The 24,753-nt window shown below is 38.3% G+C and overlaps 1 protein-coding gene across 4 annotated transcripts in view; it reads right to left on the bottom strand.

Moving 5' to 3' along the window:
- Positions 1-1,515: 1,515 nt before the first annotated feature.
- EIF4G3 (eukaryotic translation initiation factor 4 gamma 3) overlaps positions 1,516-24,753 on the bottom strand; it is a 366,332-nt gene continuing 343,094 nt past the window's right edge. For all 4 annotated transcript variants that reach the window (XM_022551756.3, XM_089899604.1, XM_089899606.1 and 1 more), the window contains 4 exons: positions 17,908-18,054; positions 7,530-7,611; positions 3,789-3,935; positions 1,516-2,302 (listed from right to left, as the gene is read on the bottom strand). In XM_022551756.3, the coding sequence (XP_022407464.2) occupies positions 2,121-2,302; positions 3,789-3,935; positions 7,530-7,611; positions 17,908-18,054 (558 nt within the window). In that variant the 3' untranslated portion in view covers positions 1,516-2,120. The remainder of the gene's footprint in view (positions 2,303-3,788; positions 3,936-7,529; positions 7,612-17,907; positions 18,055-24,753) is intronic.

The following is a 24,753-nucleotide window of genomic DNA, read 5'->3' as shown; positions in this document are numbered from 1 at the left end:
CTTCACCCCTGTGAGTGAGTGCTGCATCAGACACCTAAAACTGCATCAGTCAGGAGATTCCTGGATCAGAATCCTCTGCACTTTTGATTCTGGCAGCTGTTAAAAACTCAATATAACACAGAATCAAGTTGCTTCTTCCAACTGAGGGTTCCCAGGCAGAGCCTGCAGCCAGACCCTGACACTTTTCAGGCCGCATCTCTGATGACAGCTGCTGTCATACGCCTGTCACAAGACTTTCAGGATTTTGTTCTTCGAGAACAGCTTTCCACCCCTGGGCAGTGGGCTCACGTAGTGGGATCCTGTACTGTGTTCAACTACATTCTGAAGAAGGGCTTTTTATTGCTATGGACAATTTTGTTCTTGTGCATCACAAGTCTTGCCAAGTCTCTTAACGGGAATACTTCTTCAGAGGTGGAAGCTAGAAGAACTCTTTGGTTAGCCAGATACAAAATACAAGACTGCTTATTTGGGAGCAGCATGGCTTTCTTCATAATACATTTTGTAGGGTGATGGCCTACAAACAATTGAAATGGAAAGCCACCTGTAGAGACTACAATTTCATCAAAGAAGAAAAAAAACAAAGCACAGTACGGCACTCCAGTATCTGTCGGAGAAACAGAGGCCCAAACCACAGCTCGTTTTATACTCACCAGAATGGCTTGAGTGAAGTTGAAGTTGGGAAAAATGTGATTTTCACACATGGTATTGGTTTGGTTTTAGACCCCACACCCACTTTTTAAAAAGTGTAATTTAGCTTTGGTTTCTTTCATTTTTTAGAAGACATCTTTGGGTTTCTTAAGCACTGGAAGCAATGATGATTTTAAAAATCAGTGGTAGTGGTGGTATCACATTGAATTAGCGCCCCTAATCCAAATACATAGAGTGGAACACGTGGTTATTTAAAATATTGCTGTTAGGTTTGTTCCTACCACGAATGCATTTCTAGTTGGCGTTGGAAAGAAGCATCCCCTGGACTTCACAGAAGCTCTCCCACCCAAGCACAAGTGTCCTCCTTTACCCACAAAGTAGCTTGCCTTTTCCAACTGCAGACACACAGGCAGGTAGGCAGGCAGGCAGGCAGGCAGACAGACAGACAGACAGACAGACAGACACACACACACACACACACACACTCTCTCTCTCTCTCTCTCTCTCTCTCTCACTCTTTCCTACTTCAGAAGTGATTTTGATTAGACAGCGAGAAGCCAGACAGCACCTCCCAGAGATGGGCGCACATGCAGCAGCTGTCAAAAGGAGAAGTCACTTTACTTTCTTTTAAACTTGCAATGTTTGTCTTTATTTTGTTCTTTATATTTTGAAAGTGAAAAGAAATAGTATTGAGTCAATTTCTTTTTGTTTTTTTAAATATTTGTTCTATGTATTTACAAGCCTTAAAGTTGCTCTAAAGATTTCAAAAGTATTAAGAGTACTTTTCCCAGGGTAGCACTTCTTTTTTAAACAATTCTTGGAGTTCTCTGGTCCACAGCATTTCCTTCTGTTCCAAGGTTATGTATGTTTTGATTACTATTTTGATTTTTTTATTTTCTGAAGCAAGCTGAGAGGCAGGCAGAAAGATTTGATGCCAAAAAAAAAAAAAAAAAATCTTTCTTACCTTGTTCACCCCAAACCTTCTTAAATCTGGACTAAATACTATGCTTTAAAACAAACGTGAGGTGCATCTGAAGGGGAGGGAAATTTATTTCTCTGCTTTTCTATTATACAAGTTGTTTACAGAAACTGCAAATTAAAAAATTACACTGGCATTTGCAGTCCTTAAAATAAATTAAAAGTTCTCAACTTTTTTTTTTTTGCTAAACAGATGTTTTCTTTTTATAGTATGAGTCCTCGTTTAAAAAGAAAAGATTAAAACAGAAAATACTTTCTATAAATAATACATGTATTTTGGTTTTAGTGCTCCCGCCCTCAGGTTTGAAGTTTACTTTTTTCCAGTACCTTTTTCCTCCATGATCACCTTTCTTTCTCTTTCCCCTCTCCCACTCGTGCACACGTGGGGGTTTCTGCGAGAATTGGCTTTGCTGCACTGTGATTGGCGAAGACGTGACACTTTTTATAAAAATACTTAAATTGTTTCTTTTGTTTCATTTTGTGTATTTGAAGTTTTAGTTATCCTCAGACTCCTCTTCTGCTTCCCGCAGCCATGTGAAGAATGCTGTGACAGATTTCAGGGCCACACCCTTCCCATTCTGCTCTGCGGGGTCCTTGCTGCTTTCCCATTTGTAGAAGGCATCCTCAGAGATCACCTCCTCGTCATACAGGCAATCAAAAAACATCCGTAGCAAATCTGCAAGGAGGTGAAAATAAACCATCAATTCTGGGGGCACTGTAGCTGCGAGAACACCGTATTTCCAAGCAGTGAATGGATGCACATGAACTCCCCAGGATAAGAGCATCCATGACACTTCATCACACTCCCTCTTGATAGCATAAGAGCAAAACCATTTGTCTAAAGAATGGGAAAAATTTAAGCAGTCTAACCTATTTCCTATTCCTATTATTTTGTTCAATTTGAACTATTTTCTGATATTGCTGAGTTGTTTGATATCATGTAGTTCTCACCCTAAACACTTAAAAATTAAGTACAAGAATACTTTTCTTTTTTACTTTCTTCTTTCTACATTTTGTTTGAAATTTTAAAATAAAAATATATTATTTTTACAAATTTTCGGAGGAAAAGGCAGAATGTACTTTCCCCCCCTCTAATGTTGTTTTCAAAATGAAAAGAGTAATAATTCATATGAAAAAAATGGGTAAAAACTATCTCATCTGGATTTTATCCAGTGAAACGATAGTCGTTGGTTATTGTTTTCAATGCCCAGATGATCTGGGCAATTTTAATCCTCTGTTTTGCTCTCACAGTGGAAACTTAGCTTATATTATTGTTCAAAAAAGAGAGATTTATAGATAGAATGTCTCTTCGGTTACACCCTGAGGATCGTTTCAATCTTTTCCTTTATTTCCCAGAGGGATTTAACAGTACTAGCCAAGAAGGAAAACTCTGAAAAAGCTACAACCTAAGGAAATGCCAAAGAACTACTTCAGTGCTATCTCTAAAATAGCCAAGTATTTACTATCCACTTTCACAAGTTTCAACTGAATTTTCAAGATTTAATACAATTCAGTTAATTTACCAGCATCACTAAGACTCTGGTGTTCAGGTTACCTTATTTGTCTGGTTAGCCAGTATTAATCATAACTCTTAATTTTAAGAAAATTAGTCTAAACTGCCTTAATGTCTTTGTTGGGTACCTGAGGATTCTGAAGAGTATCATCCTCTTTCATTATTAAGACCTGTGTCAAAGAAGGTGAAAAACTGTTCTGCACATATGCTAATGCCAAGATGCCCTAGACCTGTGTTGTCCAATAGGGTAGCCACTAACCACATGTGGCTATTTACATTTAAATTAAATGAAATTTATTTCCTCAGTCACAGTAGCCACATTTAAGTGCTCAACGGACATATGTGGCTCATGGTTACCATACTGCATGACAGAGATACATTTCCATCATTGCAGAGAGTCTATTAGACAGACCTGCCCTAGGATGAGGATTAAATCTCTAATATAAACTAGTGTTCTTGTTATCATTTTCTCATAAAAGTCAAACACTTAAAAACGTTCAGGTCTATTAAAGTTATTGGTTATCTGAGTTTTTGTAATTAGTGATTCTTCTATTATCCACTGTTCAAGCCCATCCAACCATCTCTCGTGTCTTGGCCTGGATAAATCTCACCCTCTGGTTGGGTTAATTGGAGCAAGAGGTAAACTTACTGGCAGGTTGATCAAGTTTTACTATTGATGCTTGTAGTGCATAAAGTGCTTGCAGTTCCTTCTCCGTATCTGAGTCTAGGTACTTGATTAAGATCGGCACTCTCTGCTTGATAACAGCAGTGTCTACTCGGAAGGTAGAACAGTCGGCTGGAGGTGATAGAAGAACTGAGCGTTAACACACAGAGCCATTTTCAATTTTCTGAGTTGATAAGACACACATGACTCTGCAAGGAAAGAGGAAGCAAGGGGGTCCAAGGCAAAGATTTTGAAACCCAAAATTTTCTGAAATTCTTAATGGGATATTCTCCCTGAAACAAACAAACAAAAATATAGGGGGGGGGGGCGGATATATTTAGAGTGCTGGGTTCCCTCAAGAGCAGCATACTCAGTCCTTTATCTTTAATCGTAATGAAACACGGACAGTGGTTTCATAACATTTCAAACTACAAAAGGAATTAGAAAGGAAATTAAAGTGATAGTTCATATAAAATCTTTTCACAAGGGTAAAAGAATTAGAACCATTTTATTATTACTATCAGGATGAGGACTAACTGTGACAGTGGCAAACAACACATTTAATCTGAGCCTTCTGAGGGAAAGGCACAGTAAAAAAAGGGCTAAGAAAAACATGCTCAGGGCCTAGAAGCATGAGTGGCTTTTTGTTTTTGTTTTTTAGCTTTATTGATCTTTGCTATTGTTTTCTTTGTTTCTATTTCATTTATTTCTGCTCTGATCTTTATGATTTCTTTCCTTCTACTAACTTTGGGTTTTGTTTGTTCTTCTTTCTCTAGTTCCTTTATGTGTAAGGTTAGATGGTTTATTGGAGATTTTTCTTGTTTCTTGAGGTAGGATTGTACTGCTATAAACTTCCCTCTTAAAACTGCTTTTGCTGCATCCCATAGGTTTTGGGATCGTCGTGTTTTCGTTGTCATTTGTCTCTAGGTATTTTTTTGATTTCCTCTTTGATTTCTTCAATGATCTTTGGTTATTTAGTAACGTATTGTTTAACCTCTATGTGTTTGTGTTTTTAATGTTTTTTTCCCTGTAATTGACTTCTAATCTCATAGCATTGTGGTCGGAAAAGTTCCTCGATAAGATTTCAATTTTCTTAAATTTACCGAGGCTTGATTTGTGACCCAAGATGTGATCTATCCTGGAGAATGTACTGTGCGCACTTGAGAAGAAAGTGTAATCTGCTGTTTTCGGATGGAATCTCCTATAAATATCAATTAAATCTATCTGGTCTATTGTGTCATTTAAAGCCTGTGTTTCCTTATTGATTTTCTGTCTGGATGATCTGTCCATTGGTTTAGGTGAGGTGTTAAAGTCCCCCGCTATTATTGTGTTACTGTCGATTTCCTCTTTTACAGCTGTTAGCAGTTGCCTTATGTATTGAGCCCTTGAACATTATGTGGTGTCCTTGTCTCTTGTAACATTCTTTATTTTAAAGTCTATTTTATCTGATATGAGTATTGCTACTCCAGCTTTCTTTTGATGTCCATTTGCATGGAATATCTTTTTCCATCCCCTCACTTTCAGTCTGTATGTGTCCCTAGGTCTGAATTGGGTCTCTTGTAGACAGCATATATATGTGTCTTGTTTTCATATCCATTCAATGAGCCTGTGTCATTTAGTAGGAACATTTCATCCATTCACATTTAAGGTAATTATCGATGTGTATGTTCCTATTACCATCTTCTCAATTGTTTCGGGTTTGTTTTTGTAGGTCCTTTTCTTCTCTTGTGTTTCCCACTTAGAGAAGTTCCTTTAGCATTTGTTGTAGAGCTGGTTTGGTGGTGCTGAATTCTCTTAGCTTTTGCTTGTCTGTAAAGCTTTTGATTTCTCCATCGAATCTGAATGAGATCCTTGCCGGGTAGAGTAATCTTGGTTGTAGGTTCTTCCCTTTCATCACTTTAAATATATCGTGCCACTCCCTTCTGGCTTGTAGAGTTTCTGTTGAGAAATCAGTTGTTAACCTTATGGGAGTTCACTTGTATGTTATTTGTCATTTTTCCCTTGTTGCTTTCAATAATTTTTGTTTGTCTTTAATTTTAGTCAATTTGATTACTATGTGTCTCGGTGTGTTTCTCCTTGGGTTTATCCTGCCTGGGACTCTCTGCGCTTCCTGGACTTGGGTGGCTATTTCCTTTCCCATGTTAGGGAAGATTTCCACTATAATCTCTTCAAATATTTTCTCGGGTCCTTTCTCTCTTCTCCTTCTGGGACCCCTATAATGCGAATGTTGTTGCGTTTAATGCTATCCCAGAGATCTCTTAGGCTGTCTTCATTTCTTTTCATTCTTTTTTCTTTATTCTGTTCCGTGGCAGTGAATTCCACCATTCTGTCTTCCAGGTCTCTTATCCGTTCTTCTCTCTCAGTTATTGTGCTATTGATTCCTTCTAGTGTATTCTTCATTTCAGTTATTGTATTGTTCATCTCTGTTTGTCTTTAATTCTTCTAGGTTTTTGTTCTTTAATTCTTCTAGGTCTTTGTTAAACATTTCTTGCATCTTCTCGATCTTTGCCTCCATTCTTTTTCTGAGGTTCTGGATCATCTTCATTATCATTATTCTGAATTCTTTTCATGGAAGGTTGCCTATCTCCACTTCATTTAGTTGCTTTTCTGGGGTTTTATCTTGTTCTTTCATCTGGTACATAGTCCTCTGCCTTTTCATCTTGTCTGTCTTTCTGTGAATGTGGTTTTCGTTCCACAGGCTGCAGAACTGTAGTTCTTCTTGCTTCTGCTGTCTGCCCTCTAGTGGATGAGACTATCTAAGAGGCTTGTGCAAGCTTAAGCATGCAGTTTTATTTCCTCTGTAAGTTAGCACCGGGACACAATCTTGTTTTTAAAAGCAGCTTCTATACTTTACAACTCTGATATTAAAACACCAAAGTCTTATGGTTCTATAGATACTGAAAATTATTTTAAAAATTTTAATGAAGGCTTCCCACTTAGCTTGTTATTTTCCTTGGTAAAGAACTAACATTGAAAAAACATTCATCTGAAAAAACATTCATCTGAGAGAAAATCTTAAACTCTGAAGCTATCTCTATAATGATAAAGACAGACCTGAAATTCTGAACAACTTTTGAGCTGACAGATTTCTTTTTTTTTTCTACTTCAGTGACAGAAATGTGGATTTCTATCTGAGACTAAGTGGATGATCTCATCAAGTACTGTTAAAAACTATATGCTGCTTGGAACATTTAGGTTTTCTACCAATCTGAATCCTATCCACCTATGTCTTATCATATAAAGTCAACATAAAGCAGGAGAAATAATTGCTATTTTCTTTCCTCATATATGTATTTACATATAATGGCTTTTCTGTTGAGATTAGCCCTTCATTGATATTAAATAAGAATATTCAAACTGTTCTTTAGAACTCTTCAATGCAAGACAGGAGGCTTTGAACGTTGGAGGTGAAAAGTAAAGGAAAAGTCACATATAGCAGAGTATAAAACAACCCAAGGATCATGCACCAACTTCCTGTTGAACTGAGGAACACAAGGCACACAGCAACTGCTCCCATCTGGGCTCTCTGCAGGCAGAGCAGCTATTCATCCCCCTGCCCGAGACAGCCAGGCATTACAGAGAGACATGGTATCCATTTGGCACAGAAACTGAGCTTTACAGGGCAAGTTTGGAGGGCAATATAAACTCTGACCCATATCATCTCATCAGTAGTTGACATACGGGGGATTTCAGGTGTTAAGAGCTGCCTTCAGAAATATTACTTACCTATAATAGCTGCTTTACAAACAGCTGTCATTAAAGCTCTAAGGAATGTAGGTGAACTCATCTGGCTTTCATCTAGGTTAGCCTGGAATCAAAAGTAAATAGAATAGTTAAAGGTACCCTTGTACACCAGAGAAATTATTTTCCCCTAAACCTGGCTTTGTCTGGCCCTAAGGGCAGACGGGATCAAGCTCAACTTTCTTGTAAAAATTAGTCTTCTAATTCACCAGAAAATACTGGGGATATCGCCAGTTCTGCCCGAAAATGCTCTCAGTAGCAGTATTTCATTTTCAGAGAGCTTACTATCCCCTATCCTTTGCTCATTCAGTTAAACAGTGCTGTGTACTATATACATTCAGAAACGTAACCATGTAAAAGCATTTTCCCTTCTCAATAAATAAGGCATACTAAGATGATCTATCCAAATCTATAAAGTTGAAAGAACAACTACACCACAACCACGCAGTATTTTAAAGCCTACTTTGCTCAGCAGTGTGCAACTATGTCTAGATGTACTAACACTGCTTTCTCATCTTAATTTTAATGTGAGTTGGAGGTTAATTTCAAGCATTACCTCAAACAAACCCTTCAGGTGGTGGTGAGAAAACTATTACTCTTTTCTAAGGATGGTAAAAAAATGTATTTAGAGATAAGGTAAATAGAGTAAATGGGCCCCCAATTTATTTTTTAGTTTCTCTTAAGATCTTATCTTTTTGCTATAAAACACTATACTAGTATGGACACCAAGGGGGGAAAGCGAGGGGGGGGGTGGGGGGTGGGATGAATTGGGAGATTGGGATTGATATATATGCACTGATGTGTATAAAACAGATAACTAACAAGAACGTGCTGTATAAAAATAAAATTAATTAAAATTCAAAGAAAAAACCCACTATACTAAACCAGATGACTAGCAAAAGGAAAAGACAAACAAAAGCAGCCATTTTCTAGGCAGGTATTTCAAATATTTTCCAGAGTTTATGCTCCTTATGCCTGTGAACAGAATTAATGCTTATCTCAGCTTCTTCTAATAGCATAGCATAGTATTTTCTACTGAAAGAGTCAGCCTTAAAATGACTGGCTAGGAAAAAATTAAAGATGTCATTTTAAACGTTATGTGTTAGAAAGCTAAGAATTTCAAAGATATTTAGAGATCAGTTTAACGTTTATGAATTTCAGAACTGACACAGACTAACCAGCAGCTCTCTCTTTGTTGAATACCTAACCTTGCGCATCACCTGGGAGGAACTGGCGGCTTCCTGAGAGCAGAATTAAGAGTGGTTAACAAGTCAGATGGCCGGCTCTGCAGGACACTGGCAGAGCTGAATACAGAGGGCCATGATACCTTTTGTTACCGATCTTTTCCCACAGGACAGAAACATGTGGTGGCACTGCTGACAGCTAAGGCTGAGGATAGGGTGGGGCAAGAACTATGCATAAAAGATTTCATGATGATTTATGTGTTATAGCCAGTTGCTGGTATACCTCTTTAAAAAATAAACAGGCTGAAGCCAAAGCTGGTCTAGCCCCAGAAATTACTTCTGCAAAGTCTGAACAATTATTTTTGAAGAATAAATGAGAGAATAAAAACACACCATTACTTTTTGGCCCAACAATACTTTATAAACATGTTGTAGAGCTATTTCAACTGAATATCATTTGAAATGCCCAAGGATTAGACTTCAAGCAGAGTCTGAGAAAAATAAACAAATTAGCTAAATGTGATTAGATAATAAATAACACTTCCAAACCATCTGTTTCTTCTGTTTTAAAGAAACAAATTGCATATTTCTTCTACCAAATAAAGCCACATACTGTAATTCTAACATTCAAGAATAGAAAAGACACGAAGAAAAGCATCAAGAACACTAAAGATTAAGCAAAGATGTTAACAAAAATGCACAGAACAAGGAAGATGGCTCTGCTAATTGGAATTGATAAGCGAAATCAGATTATTATATAGTACCAGTATCACACACAGAGCAACAAACACCTTATATATTGTCAGCTCAGTGACCATTATGTTTTTGTCTTCTTGCTCCTTTTTTAAAAGTCACCTTTGTTAGGTATAATTTACATTCAGTAAAATTTACCCTTCATCTTCTATTTAAGGAGAATAATTGTTGGTCTGGACTAGGCAGAATAAATACTAATATTTAAAAAATGAGGCCCAACATGGACGAAGAGGTAAAAACAGCATCATTTTGCAATACATGAGAAATAGAAGAAATAAAAGACCAAACTGCTGAAATCTATGAAAAATCATGGAGAAGGAGAATGATGTTAAGTATGCAAACATTGACCTGACTTTTAAAACATAAAAGAAGGCGTCTGGGGCTTCCCTGGTGGCGCAGTGGTTGAGAGTCCGCCTGCTGTTGCAGGGAACACGGGTTCATGCCCCGGTCCGGGAAGATCCCACATGCCGCGGAGTGGCTGGGCCTGTGAGCCATGGCCGCTGAGCCTGCGCGTACGGAGCCTGTGCTCCGCAATGGGAGAGGCCACGACAGTGAGAGGCCCGCGCATCGCAAAAAAAAAAAAAAAAAAAAAAAAAAAAGAAGGTGTCTGATGTCAACAATATACCGGAAAGACTGATGCTGATTCTATGCTAAAATCTATAACAAACTATCATATGAATGGTTTAAAAGTCTTAGAGCGGAAAGAGATGGTTATGTTAAGAGGAATACATACATACATGAAAAACAAGTCATGCTAAACTAAACTTCTTTCCTTTTCTGATACAATCAGTATACGGTAGCTCAGATGGATGCAGCCTTCACTTTTCTAGACTTTAGCAAGGCATTTGACAAATTATCTAATAAGAGATATCCCCTTATGGACAAGATGAAAAGGTGAACTAGACAGTAGAATGATGTGAAATAATAAACAAGTTAATAGCTGAAATGTCCACAGGGGTGGGGTGAGATTTGGTCCTGAAAAGTATGCTGCTTTATCCTTGTCCTACCCCATTCACACATTTTACCCATAACTTGAATGAGGACAAAGTTGACATATTAATGAAATGCAAGGAGGATACAAAGTGAAAAAGATGGCAAGCAAAATTTATGACCAAGTCAGAATCTAAAATGTCCTGACAAGACTAAAAAAAAAAACTGTTAATTTAAGAAGATAAATGTAAACAGAATTAAACTATTAAGGGACTTCCCCGGTGGCACACTGGATAAGCCTCCACGCTCCCAATGCAGGGGGCCAGGGTTCGATCCCTGGTCAGGGAACTAGATCATACATGCATGCTGCAGCTAAGAGTCTGCATGTCTGCATGCCACAACTAAGGAGCCGGTGAGCCGCAAATAAAGAGTCTGCCCGCCTGCTGCAACTAAGACCCAGTGCAACCAAATAAATAAATTAAATAAATAACTATTTAAAAAAAAGAAATGAATTTTTAAAACACCATTTTGGTTCAAAACCAAATGCATAAGTTTGGGATGGGAGAGGTGACTAACCTGTAGAATATAAAAGAATGGGTACTACAAGACTGAAAGAGCAAGGAGACCTTCAAGATGGCGGAGGAGTAAGACGTGGAGATCACCTTCCTCCCCACAAATACATCAGAAATACAGCTACATGTGGAACAACTCCTACAGGACACCTACTGAATGCTGGCAAAAGACCTCAGACTTCCCAAAAGGCAAGAAACTCCCCAGGTACCTGGGTAGGGCAAAAGAAAAAAGAAAAAACAGAGACAAAAGAATAGGGACAGGACCTGCACCTCGAGGAGGGAGCTGTGAAGGGGGAAAAGTTTCCACGCACTAGGAAGTCCCTTCACTGGCGGAGATGGGGGGAGGGGGGTGAGGCAGGGGGGAAGCTTCGGGGCCACAGAGGAGAGCGCAGCAACAGCATTAGTCCTCTCCACCAGGAAGCCTACACAACCCACTGAACCATCCTTAGCCACTGGGGGCAGACACCAAAAACAGCAGGAACCACAAACCTGCAGCCTGCGAAAAGGAGACCCCAAACACAGTAAGTTAAGCAAAATGAGAAGACAGAGAAACACACAGCAGATGAAGGAGCAAGGTAAAAACCCACCAGACCAAACAAATGAAGAGGAAATAGGCAGTCTACCTGAAAAAGAATCCAGAGCAATAATAGTAAAGATGATCCAAAATCTTGGAAATAGAATGGAGAAAATATAAGAAACGTTTAACAAGGACCTAGAAGAACTAAAGAGCAAACACACAATGATGAACAACACAATAAATGAAATTTAAAATTCTCTAGAAGGAATCAATAGCAGAATAACTGAGGCAGAAGAACAGATAAGTGACCTGGAAGATAAAATAGTGGAAATAACTACCGCAGAGCACAATAAAGAAAAAAGAATGAAAAGAATTTGAGGACAGTCTCATTGACCTCTGGGACAACATTAAACGCGCCAACATTCGAATTATAGGGATCCCAGAAGAAGAGAAAAAGAAAGGGACTGAGAAAATATTTGAAGAGATTATAGTTGAAAACTTCCCTAATATGGGAAAGGAAATAGTCAATCAAGTCCAGGAAGCACAGAGTCCCATACAGGATAAATCCAAGGAGAAACATGCCAAGACACACATATTAATCAAACTATCAAAAATTAAATACAAAGAAAAAATATTAAAAGCAGCAAGAGAAAAACAACAAATAACATACAAGGGAATCCCCATAAGGTTAACAGCTGATCTTTTAGCAGAAACTCTGCAAGCCAGAAGGGCAGGACATATTTAAAGTAATGAAAGGGAAGAACATATAACCAAGATTACGCTACCCAGCAAGGATCACATTCAGACTCGATGGAGAAATTAAAACCTTCACAGACAAGCAAAAGCTAAGAGAATTCGGCATCACCAAACCAGCTCTACAACAAATGCTAAAGGAACTTCTCTAGGCAGGAAACACAAGAGAAGGAAAAGACCTACAATAACAAACCCAAAACAATTAAGAAAATGGTAATAGGAACATACATATTGATAATTACCTTAAATGTAAATGGATTAAATGCTCCAACCAAAAGACATAGACTGGCTGAACAGATACAAAAACAACACCCGTATATATGCTGTGTACAAGAGACCCACTTCAGACCTAGGGACACATACAGACTGAAAGTGAGGGGATGGAAAAAGATATTCCATGCAAATAGAAATAAAAGAAAGCTGGAGTAGCAATTCTCACATCAGACAAAATAGACTTTAAAACAAAGACTATTACAAGAGACAAAGAAGGACACTAAATAGTGAACAAGGGATCAATCCAAGAAGAAGGTAAAACAATCGTAAATATTTATGCACCCAACTTAGGAGCACCTCAATACATAAGGCAAATGCTAATAACCATAAAAGGGGAAATCGACAGTAACAAAATCATAGTAGGGGACTTTAACACCCCACTTCCACCAATGGACAGATCTTCCAAAATGAAAATAAATAAGGAAACACAAGCTTTAAATAATACATTAAACAAGATGGACTTAATTGATATTTATAGGACATTCCACCCAAAACCAACAGAATACACTTTCTTCTCAAGTGCTCACGGAATGTTCTCCAGGATAGATCATATCTTGGGTCACAAATCAAGCCTTGGTAAATTTAAGAAAACTGAAATCGTATCAAGTACCTTTTCCAGCCACAACGCTATGAGACTAGATATCAACTGCAGGAAAAAAATCTGTAAAAAAATACAAACACATGGAGGCTAAACAATACACTACTTAATAACGAAGAGATCACTGAAGAAATCAAAGAGAAAATCAAAAACTACCTAGAGACAAATGACAATGAAAACACAACGACCCCAAATCTATGGGATGCAGTAAAAGCAGTTCTAAGTGGAAAGTTTAGAGCAATAAAATCCTACCTCAAGAAACATCTCAAATAAACAACCTAACCTTACACCTAAAGCAATCAGAGAAAGAAGAACAAAAACACCCCAAAGTTAGCAGAAGGAAAGAAATCATAAAGATCAAAGCAGAAATTAATGAAAAAGAAATGAAGGAAACGATAGCAAAGATCAATAAAACTAAAAGCTGGTTCTTTGAGAAGATAAACAAAATTGATAAACCATTAGCCAGACTCATCAAGAAAAAGAGGGAGAAGACTCTAATCAATACAATTAGAAATGAAAAAGGAGAAGTAACAACTGACACTACAGAAATACAAAGGATCATGAAAGATTACTACAATCAACTACATGCCAATAAAATGTACAACCTGGAAGAAATGTACTAATTGTTAGAAAAGCACAACCTTCAGAGACTGCACCAGGAAGAAATAGAAAATATAAACAGACCAATCACAAGCACTGAAATTGAGATTGTGATTAAAAATCTTCCAACAAACAAAAGTCCAGGACCAGATGGCTTCACAGGCGAATTCTATCAAACATTTAGAGAAGAGCTAACACTTATCCTTCTCAAACCCTTCCAAAACATAGCAGAGGGAGGAACACTCCCCAACTCATTCTACGAGGCCACCATCACCCTGATACCAAAAACAGACAAAGATGTCACAAAGAAAGAAAACTACAGGCCAATATCACTGATGAACATTGATGCAAAAATCCTCAACAAAATACTAGCAAACAGAATCCAACAGCACATTAAAAGGATCATACACCATGATCAAGTGGGGTTTATCCCAGGAATGCAAGGATTCTTCAGTATATGCAAATCAATCAATGTGATAAATCGTATTTACAAACTGAAGGAAAAAACCATATGATCATCTCAAGAGATGCAGAAAAAGCTTTCAACAAAATTCAGCATCCATCAATGATAAAAACCCTCCAGAAAGTAGGCACAGAGGGAACCTACCTCAACATAATAAAGACCATATATGACAAACCCACAGCCAACATCGTTCTCAATGGTGAAAAACTGAAACCATTTCCACTAAGATCAGGAACAAGACAAGGTTGTCCACTCTCACCACTATTAAAATTCAACATAGTTGGGCTTCCCTGGTGGCGCAGTGGTTGAGAGTCTGCCTGCCAATGCAGGCGACACGGGTTCGTGCCCCGGTCCAGGAAAATCCCACATGCCACGGAGCGGCTAGGCCCGTGAGCCATGGCTGCTGGGCCTGCGCATCCGGAGCCTGTGCTCCGCAACGGGAGAGGCCACAACAGTGAGAGGCCTGTGTACTGCAAAAAAAAAAAAAAAAAAAAAAATTCAACATAGTTTTGAAAGTTTTAGCCACAGCAATCAGAGAAGAAAAAGAAATGAAAGGAATCCAAACGGGAAAAGAAGAAGTAAAGCTGTCACTGTTTGCAGATGACATGATACTATACATAGAGAATCCTAAAGATGCTCCCAGAAAACTACTAGAGCTAATCAACGAATCTCGTAAAGTAGCAGGATACAAAATTAATACACAGAAATCTCTTGCATTCCTATACACTAATGATGAAAAATCTGAAAGAGAGATTAAGGAAACACTCCCATTTACCACTGCAACAAAAAAAATAAAAAGTACCTAGGAATAAACCTACATAAGGAGACAAAAGACCTGTATGCAGAAAACTATAAGACACTGATGAAAGAAATTAAAGACGATACAAATAGATGCAGAGATACACCATGCTCTTGGATTGGAATAATCAATACTGTGAAAATGACTATACTACCCAAAGCAATCTAAAGATTCAGTGGAATCCCTATCAAACTACCAATGGCATTTTTCACAGAACTAGAACAAAAAATTTTACAATTTGTATGGAAACACTAAAGACCCCGAATAGCCAAAGCAATCTTGAGAAAGAAAAACAGAGCTGGAGGAATCAGGCTCCCTGACTTCAGACTATACTACAAAGCTACAGTAATCAAGACAGTATGGTACTGGCACAAAAACAGAAATATAGGTCAATGGAAAAGGATAGAAAGCCCAGAGATAAACCCACACACATATGGTCACCTTATCTTTGATAAAGGCGGCAAGAATATAGAATGGAGAAAAGACAGCCTCTTCAATAAGTGGTGCTGGGAACACTGGACAGCTACATGTAAAACAATGAAATTAGAACACTCCCTAACACCATACACAAAAATAAACTCAAGATGGATTAAAGACCTAAATGTAAGGCCAGACACTATCAATCTCTTAGAGGAAAGCACAGGCAGAACTCTCTCTGACATAAATCTCAGCAAGATCCTTTTTGACCCACCTCCTAGAGAAATGGAAATAAAACAAAAATAAACAAATGGGATGTAATGAGACTTAAAAGCTTTTGCACAGCAAAGGAAACTTTAAACAAGACAAAAAGACAACCTTCAGAATAGGAGAAAATATTTGCAAATGAAGCAACTGACAAAAGATTGACCTCCAAAATTTACAAGCAGCTCATGCAACTCAATATCAAAAGAACAAACAACCCAATCCAAAAATGGGCAGACCTAAATACACATTTCTCCAAAGAAGATATACAGATTGCCAACAAACACATGAAAGAATGCTCAACATCACTAATCATTAGAGAAATGCAAATCAATACTACAATGAGGTATCACCTCACACCAGTCAGAATGGCCATCATAAAAAAATCTACAGACAACAAATGCTAGAGAGGGTGTGGAGAAAAGGGAACCCTCTTACACTGTTGGTGGGAATGTAAATTGATACAGCCACTATGGAGAACAGTATGGAGGTTTCTTAAAAAACTAAAAATAGAACTACCATACGACCCAGCAATCCCACTACTGGGCATATACCCTGAGAAAACCATAATTCAAAAAGAGTCATGTACCACAATGTTCACTGCAGGTCTATTTACAATAGCCAGGACATGGAAGCAACCTAAACGTCCATCGACAGATGAATGGATAAAGAAGATGTGGCACATATATACAATGGAATATTACTCAGCCATAAAAAGAAACAAAATTGAGTTATTTATAGTGAGGTGGATGGACCTAGAGTCTGTCGTACAGAGTGAAGTAAGACAGAAAGAGAAAAACAAATACTGTACGCTAACACATATATATGGAATCTTAAAAAAAAAAAAAGTTATGAAGAACTTAGGGGCAGGACTGGAATAAAGACGCAGATGTAGAGAATGGACTTGAGGACACGGGGAGGGGGAAGGGGAAGCTGGGATGAAGTGAGAGAGTGGCATGGACATATATACAGTACCAAATGTAAAATCGATAGCTAGTGGGAAGCAGCCGCATAGCACAGGGAGATCAGCTTGGTGCTTTGTGACCACTTAGAGGGGTGGGATAGGGAGGGTGGGAGGGAGATGCAAGAGGGCGGAGATATGGGGATATATGTATACGTACAGCTGATTCACTTTGTGATACAGCAGAAACACAACATTGTAAAGCAATTATACTCCAATAAAGATGTTAAAAAAAAAAAAAAGACTGAAAGAGCAGTTTGAGCTCAGTGTAGTGAGCCTGCCAGAAGCACAGAGTTTAAAAAAAAAAAAAAAAAGCAAAAAGCACCACCTAACTCTGTACTGTTGGACCACACCCAGTGATCATGCTCAGTTTGCACATGTCACTTTGAGAGGAATGTTCAAAATCCAGGTTATGTTTGTATGAGAATAAGCAGACAAGAGTCTGGATATCTAGATTTCAGGAAGGAAAGAAAGAACCTAGAGGGGGAGATAGGGATATATCTTACTGACTAGTATAAATTACTTTAAAAAGATTCTGAACTAGGTGAGATGATAGATTATCGTATAGACAGCAGGGAAAATAGGTAAAAAAATCAATTTATCAGAAGCTTCATTATTTCTCAGTGCCTGGAAATGAGTTGTTAAGAAAACAACAGCCCATTAGAAGGACTACAAAACAAGATTTATGCAAGAGGGAGAGAACTAGATTACCCTTCAATGGCTTTCTTTCAACTTGGATTAGTATACGATCCCATGGAAATGTGCACAAATAAAACACATGTACATAAACAGAAGTTACTATTTAAAGGAATACAGTAACAAATTAAAATCGGACATGATCAACAGACTCCATAACACAAGATAAGTAAGATATGAAGTTTCCAGAAGGGAGCGTTGTTATGAAAATGTCAGTCAACACATTTCATAATAATTATATATTGCTTATTAATTTTATCCAGATTAGTATTTAAAACATGACAACATTCAGAAAGAAATGCAAATTTTTGAATGGTAAAATGCAGGATGTATCCAAAACTAATGAGAGATCCAGAAAAATGGCTTATGTTCTGAATATTTTTACCTGACTTTATAAAAGACTACGAATCTTATAAAAATAGAAAAACAGCATTAGTTTCAAATACATAAACATGTAAGAATAAAAACTAACTTCATTAAAGTTAAAAACTCCCATTAAGTGACAGGGTGAATATGTGAATGAAGGGATCCCACAAGAATCTTTCTTGCAGAGATATCAGGGAAGGTGACATAGTCTTTATACCTCTACCCAGTCAAAGATCTGTTCATCATTTGCTTTGTCCTCAATAATGAGTTTCTCGAGTCGCTTATACAGCTCTTCGGCAGAGAGTTCTTTCTTTGAAAGTGCTTCAGAGGAACAGGAACCATCAGACTCTATAAAGTCCAACTTCTGTAACATACAGTGTTAAATATATTAACATAATTCAATATTATTATCACTCTGAGAGGAAAACAAAGGCATGGGCTATCTCTTCTATTGCACATGGAATCAAAATGATCAGCAGAAGCCATTCTATATTTATTGTTCTAAAAGATTCTCACTCCATTATCCTTCTGAATATTTCCCCATTTTTTAATACTGCATAGCTCTGCTTCTTCTTAAAAACAAAAGCTTACTTCTCCAAATCATTCTGAGTTTCAGTCTTTTTAAAAAATTTAAGTACATCTGACATATAATATTATATTAGTTTCATGTGTACAACATAGTGATTTGTCATCTGTATACACTATGAAATGGTCACCACAATAAGTCTAGTCATTATCTGTCACTGTACAAAGTCAATACAATACTATTGACTGTGTTCTCCATGCTATACATTACATCCTCATAACTTATTTACTTTATAACTGGAAGTTTGTACCTCTTGGCCCCCCCCCTTCACCTATTTCACCCCTGCCAGCCCCTTCCCCTCTGGCAACCAACTACCTATTCGCTGTATCTATGGGTTTTGATTTGTTTTGTAGAATCCACATATAAGTGAAATCATGCAGTATTTGTCTTTTTCTTGACTTATTTCATTTAACATAATACCCCTGGGTGCTTCAGTCTGGCTTTTAGCTGTGACATAGCTCTAAGGCAGGGCAGGAGTACTGGCAAGGGTACAATTTAACTCCCTTTCTGCAGCCTATGATTTAGTAACACTATTGCCACCGAGCAGCTGTCAAAAACTCTATACTTTTAGTTTTGTCAAGTCCTTCAAACACCTCTTGACCATTCTGAATCCGAGTGTGAGAAACGATGCCATAATTGTTTAACTCTTAGATGGGTAGTTAAAAAAAATCAATAATCAAAATGATTTTTCATTTTCAAGGGTATAAGGAAATGAGGTATATAAGTATGTTTTGCCTTATGAAGTTTCTCTATGCAAAAACCATGAAGATTAAAATATTAAAGATTATTAACATATTTTCCTCTAATACCTTAGAAGACTCTGATATATTCCTATACCCTCCTTTGATCCACAAAGAAAAAATTACCTTGAATTCTGTGAAAAAGAATTTTCATTCTATCGTTTTAATTGTCTTTACCACTTACGCCCATTTTAAAATATATTCCTATAAAGTTTAGAAACATGATCCAGTATTACAATTTTTCTGATTCAATGTTGATAAATATCTCAACCACCACATTTCAATATACATACAAAATTACAAGATGGCCATAAGTTCTTTTAAGAACAGGCAATTTTTCACAGCCTTGAAACATTCTCCAAATTTGTTCTAACACTCCTAGGTGTTAGAACACCTACACAGAACACTTCTTTAACCTACCCTATATCTACATAGATGACTGAAGGTCTGAGAGTGATTGACAACAACAGCAAAGTCAAACATGAATTACATTGCTCATTAATATAATATGACCCAAAAATGTAAAAGTGAACGTCTTTACCATGGCCAAATAGAGTCAGTGGTGAGCTGTAAAGTTTACCTTGGTCATTGGAGAGAAACATTTATTTCTCAGAATCCCTGTGCTTCTGTATACGTTATCGAATCCTCCTAGAACCTAGAAGGCTGGGCTTCAAATTTATGGATCAGCTCATCACTATCTCTTGCAGAATGTACGTGGGTTCCCAGAAAAAGGGCATTAAACCAGCCATTTTAATTTTTATTTATGTTGGCTGCGCTGGGTCTTCGTTGTGGCTCATGGGCTCTCTAGTTGTGGCGCACAGGCTTCTCTAGTTGCGACACGCCGGCTCAGTAGTTGCAGCACACAGGCTTAGTTCCCTGACCAGGGATTGAACCCAGGCCCCCCCACTGCATTGGGAGTGTGGAGTCTTAACCACTGGACCACCAGGGGAGTCCCTAAACCAGCCATTTTAGAAGAAAGCTAAAATTCAGGAAACAGAAGGCCAAGTTTTCTGGAACCTCATTTTTTTGTCTTTTAAACATTTGTTTGTTTGTTTGTTTGTTTTGCGGTACACGGGCCTCTCACTGTTGTGGCCTCTCCCGCTGCGGAGCACAGGCTAGAGACGCGCAGGCTCAGTGGCCATGGCTCACGGGCCCAGCCGCTCCACGGCATGTGAGATCTTCCCGGACCAGGGCATGAACCCGTGTCCCCTGCATCGGCAGGCGGACTCTCAACCACTGCGCCACCAGGGAAGCCCTAAACATTTTCATTAATAACAACATCATCCGTAACTGACTGAGTTCCTCTCTATGCTCAGTGCTTCTTAAACATTATCTCATTTAATCCCCATACAAATTCTACCAGATAGTTCTTATAAGCATTTCATAGGTGAGGAATATGAGGCTTAGAGAAATCAAGTAATTTGCTTAAAGTCTTAAGTGGCAGAAAACTGGAACCTGAATCCAGGTTTATTTGACTTCAAATCAGGGAGCCATATGTTTTCATTTCTCTTGGATATACACCTAGAAGTACAACTGCTGGGTCTCATGGGAATTCTGCGAGAAACCATCCTTATGTAGTTATTTTCATAAATTACATCTTTATACAATGTATGCCCATTAACACATATTTATAGTTATTTTCTTATGGATTTGCCTTTTAAATCATATAGCAAAGAAAATGAGGAGCTACAAACCAAAAACATAATAATACTTGCTTTTATATTTACCTGTGTGGTTACTTTTACTAGTTATCTATATTTCTTTGTATGGCTTCGAGTTACACTCTTGTGTTCTTTTGCTTCAGCCTGAAAGACTCAGTTTAGCAGGGGAGGTCTACTAACTCGCTTAGTTTTTATCTGGGAATGTCTTAATTTCTTCTTCATTTTTATAGGAAATATTGCCAGATATAAACAGTCTTTAAATTATAGTACTTTAGTTATTCTTTCTTTTTTGGCTGCATTGGGTCTTCGTTGTTGCGCGCAGGGCTTTCACTAGTTGAGGTGAGCAGGGGCTGCTCTTCATTGTGGTTCACAGACTTCTCACTGCGGTGGCTTCTTTTGTTGTGGAGCTTGGGCTCTAGGTGCGCGGGCTTCAGTAGTTGTGGCACATGTGCTCAAGAGCTCAGGCTCAGAAGTTGTGGTGCACGGGCTTAGTTGCTCCGCGGCACGTGGGATCTTCTCGGACCAGGGCTCGAACCCGTGTCGCCTGCATTGGCAGGCGGATTCTTAACCACTGCACCACTAGAGGAGCCCAGTACTTTAAATATATCATTCCAGTGTCTTTTGACAGCCATAGTTTCTGATAATAAACTGGCTGTTAATCTTATTGAGGCCTCTTTGTATGTGACGAGTCTCTTCTCTCTTGATGCTTTCAAGATTTCTTCTTTATTTTTGTCTTTCAACAGTTTCATTATATCTTGATGTGAAACTGACTTTATCCTGCCTGGAGTTCACTGAAATTCCTAGATGTGTAGATTCATATCTTGGATCAAATTTGGGAAGTTTTTGACCATTATTTCTTCAAATACTTAAATACTTTCTTCCCCTCCTTTCTCCCTTCTCTGGGACTACATTATGTATATACTGATGTGTTTGATGGTGTCCCCTAGGTCCTTAGACTCTGTTAATTTTTCTTGATTCTCTTTTCTTTGCTCCTCAAACTGAGCAATTTCTTTTTTCAAAGTCTCTTTATATGTGAAATGGATTATTTTTTCAATATGTATTATTACAATTTAAAGTTTTCTTTAAAAAAATAAACTATAGGGACTTTCCAAAAATTCAATGATATTCAGTTTCATATAATGCCAGAAATTCCATTAGCAAAACAATTAGTAAAAGAATGTATCTGTTGTGAATACCGAAGATGGATTTTCACCGTAGTAAATTAGTACTGAATCAGTGATTCCTGACTGACTGAGCAATTTCAATTGCCCTGTTTCCAAGTTCGCTGACTGATTCTTCTGCCTGCTCAAACCTGCTGTTGAAAGAGTCTAATTTTTCATTTCAGCTATTACCACTTTTCAGTTTCTACTTGGCTCCTTTTTATAATTTCTACCTCTTTACCAGTATTCTCAACTTGTTCAATTCATCATTCTGATTTCCTTAATTTCTTCGTCCATGGTTTTCTTCAGCAACTTGAGCATATTTAAGTCAGTTAAAGTCCCTGTCTAGTATTCCCAATGTTTGGGCTTCCTCAGGGATGCTTTCTGTCATTTTCTTTTTTTCCCCTGTGAATGAGCTGTATTTTCCTGTTTCTCTGAATACTTCATAATTTTTTTGTTGAAAACTAGACAGTGTAATGCAGTTAAGTCTGGACATCAGATTCTCTCCCTCACCCCGTATGATGTTGCAGTCATCTGTTTAGTGACTTTTAGACAAGGACTATATTCCTTCTCGTATATGGTTACTGAAGTCTCTGATCCATTATCTCTGCAGTCAGCCAGTGACCTTTCAGAGATTTCAGTGAATGCCTGGATCCAATGAGAAAAAGAAAGGGGCACGGGGGCGTGGGGAAGACATAAATGTGTTCTGTTTAAGTTCTTTGACAGACCCCATCCAAGAAGTTGCTTCAGGGTGAGGAGCTGAAATGACATCAAGGTCCTGCACAGGATACTCGGTGAACTGCTAGGCAGATTAAAAGACACAACACCAATCTTTAGAGGGCAAGGTCTTTAGTGCTCAACCTGGCGCCAGAAAGAAGGTGCTACTGTCTCCTCAGCTGTCTGTCACAGAGCTGGGGGCTGATAGCTTTCTATGCAAAACACCAAAATCACTGGAATTTACCAGACTCTTTTTTTCATCAAGCATCCTCCTGGTGTTGGTAGTGCATGTGTTCCACTCCATAATTCTAAAATAGCTGATTCTAACAGACTTTCCCAGCTCAATAGTTGTTTCAGTGGAGGGACTAATTCTGGACCTTCTTACTGTATCATCTTCCCTCCATCCACACACTGATTTTAAAATTTTAAATTAACCTTACATTCCTGTGATAAAACCTACCTGGTTATGATGTATTATCCTTTTTATATACTGTTGCATTTGATTTGTGAAAATTTTGTTGACAAGGTTTTCTCTGTGTTAATTAGGAACACTGGTCTATAGTTCTCTTTTCTTGAAATGCCCTTGATTTTGTTATCAATTTAATGCTGGCCTCACAGAATGAGTTGGAAAATAAGTCTCTCCTGTTCAATGTTTTGGAAGAATTGGTGTAGAATTCTTTGCAGAATTGGCATTATTTCTCCCTTAAATGTTTCGTAGAATTCATCAGTGAACTCACTGGTGCCTGGAGTTTTCTTTGTGAGACGTTAACTACTTCAATTTCTTTCATAGATATTCAGGTTATCTATTCTTCTTGAGTCAGCTCTAGTAGTTTGTGTCAAGAAATTTACTCATTTCAACTAAGTTGATGTATTTATTGGCATAAAGATTATTCGCAAAATTCTCTTACCTGTTGTTATGTGTAGAATCTATACAATGTCACCTCTCTCATTCTTTTTATTAGAAATCTGTGCCTTCTCCTTTTTATTTTTCCTGATTAGTCTGGCGAGGGGGTTATCAATTTTATCTTTTCAAAGAACCAGCTTTTGATTTCAGTGACTTTTCTCTACTGTTCTTCTGTTTCATTGACTTCTGCTCTGATTCTTGTTATTTCCTTTTTTTAAAAATTTATTTATTTATTTATGGCTGTGTTGGGTCTTCGTTTCTGTGCGAGGGCTTTCTCTAGTTGCAGCGAGCGGGGGCCACTCTTCATCGCGGTGTGCGGGCCTCTCACTTTCGCAGCCTTCTCTTGTTGTGCAGCACAGGCTCCAGACGCGCAGGCTCAGTAGTTGTGGCTCATGGGCCTAGTTGCTCCGCGGCATGTGGGATCTTCCCAGACCAGGGCTCGAACCCGTGTCCCCTGCATTGGCAGGCATATTCTCAACCACTGCGCCACCAGGGAAGCCCCTCTTTTTTTCTATTTACTTTGAGTTTTATTTGCTCTTCCATTTTCTAATTTTGTAAGGTTGAAGCTGAAGTTACTGATTTGTGACCTTACTTGTTTCCTACACACAGGTGTTCAGTGCTAAAAATTTCACTCTAAGTATGGCTTTAGTTGCATCCCACAAATTTTGATGTGTTGTGTTTTCATTTTTATTCAGTACAAAATATTTTAAAAATCTTTTATGATGTCTCATTGACTCACAGGTTATTTAGAAGTGTGTTATTAAGTTTCTAAATATATGTTGCCCTTATCCTTAAAGGTTAGTTTATTTGGAAGTCAACTCCAGATTAACTGATATTTTCTCAGCACTTTAAGATTATTCCGGGACTTCCCTGTTGGTCCAGTGGTAAAGAATCTGCCTTACAACGCAGGGGACATGGGTTCAAGCCCTGGCCAGGCAACTAAGGTCCCACATGTCATGGGGCAACTAAGCCCATGCGCCGCAACTACTGAGCTCCTGCGCCTGAACTAGAGAGCCTGCGTGCTGCAGACTACAGAGCCCCACACGCTCTGGAACCCACACGCCACAACTACAGAGCCCAAGCACCCTGGAGCCTGTGCGCCACAAGTAGAGGGAGGCCTGCGGTCCGCAACGAAGAGCCCGCGCGCTTCAATGAAAGATCCCACGTACCGCAACTAAGACCCGATGCAGCCCCCGCCCCCCCCGCAAAAAAGAAAAAGATTACGCCCCCATCTTTCATTGTTATCTATGTATACTTTGATAACAACTGGCTTTCATTGTTGCTATTGCATAGTC

This window comes from Delphinapterus leucas, chromosome 1, assembly GCF_059928025.1.
Source record: "Delphinapterus leucas isolate spDelLeu-1000000601 "Yukka" chromosome 1, BTC_Dleu_Yukka2, whole genome shotgun sequence".
Taxonomy (NCBI): Eukaryota; Metazoa; Chordata; class Mammalia; order Artiodactyla; family Monodontidae; genus Delphinapterus; species Delphinapterus leucas.
This window is presented reverse-complemented; position numbering and strand designations above follow the sequence as displayed.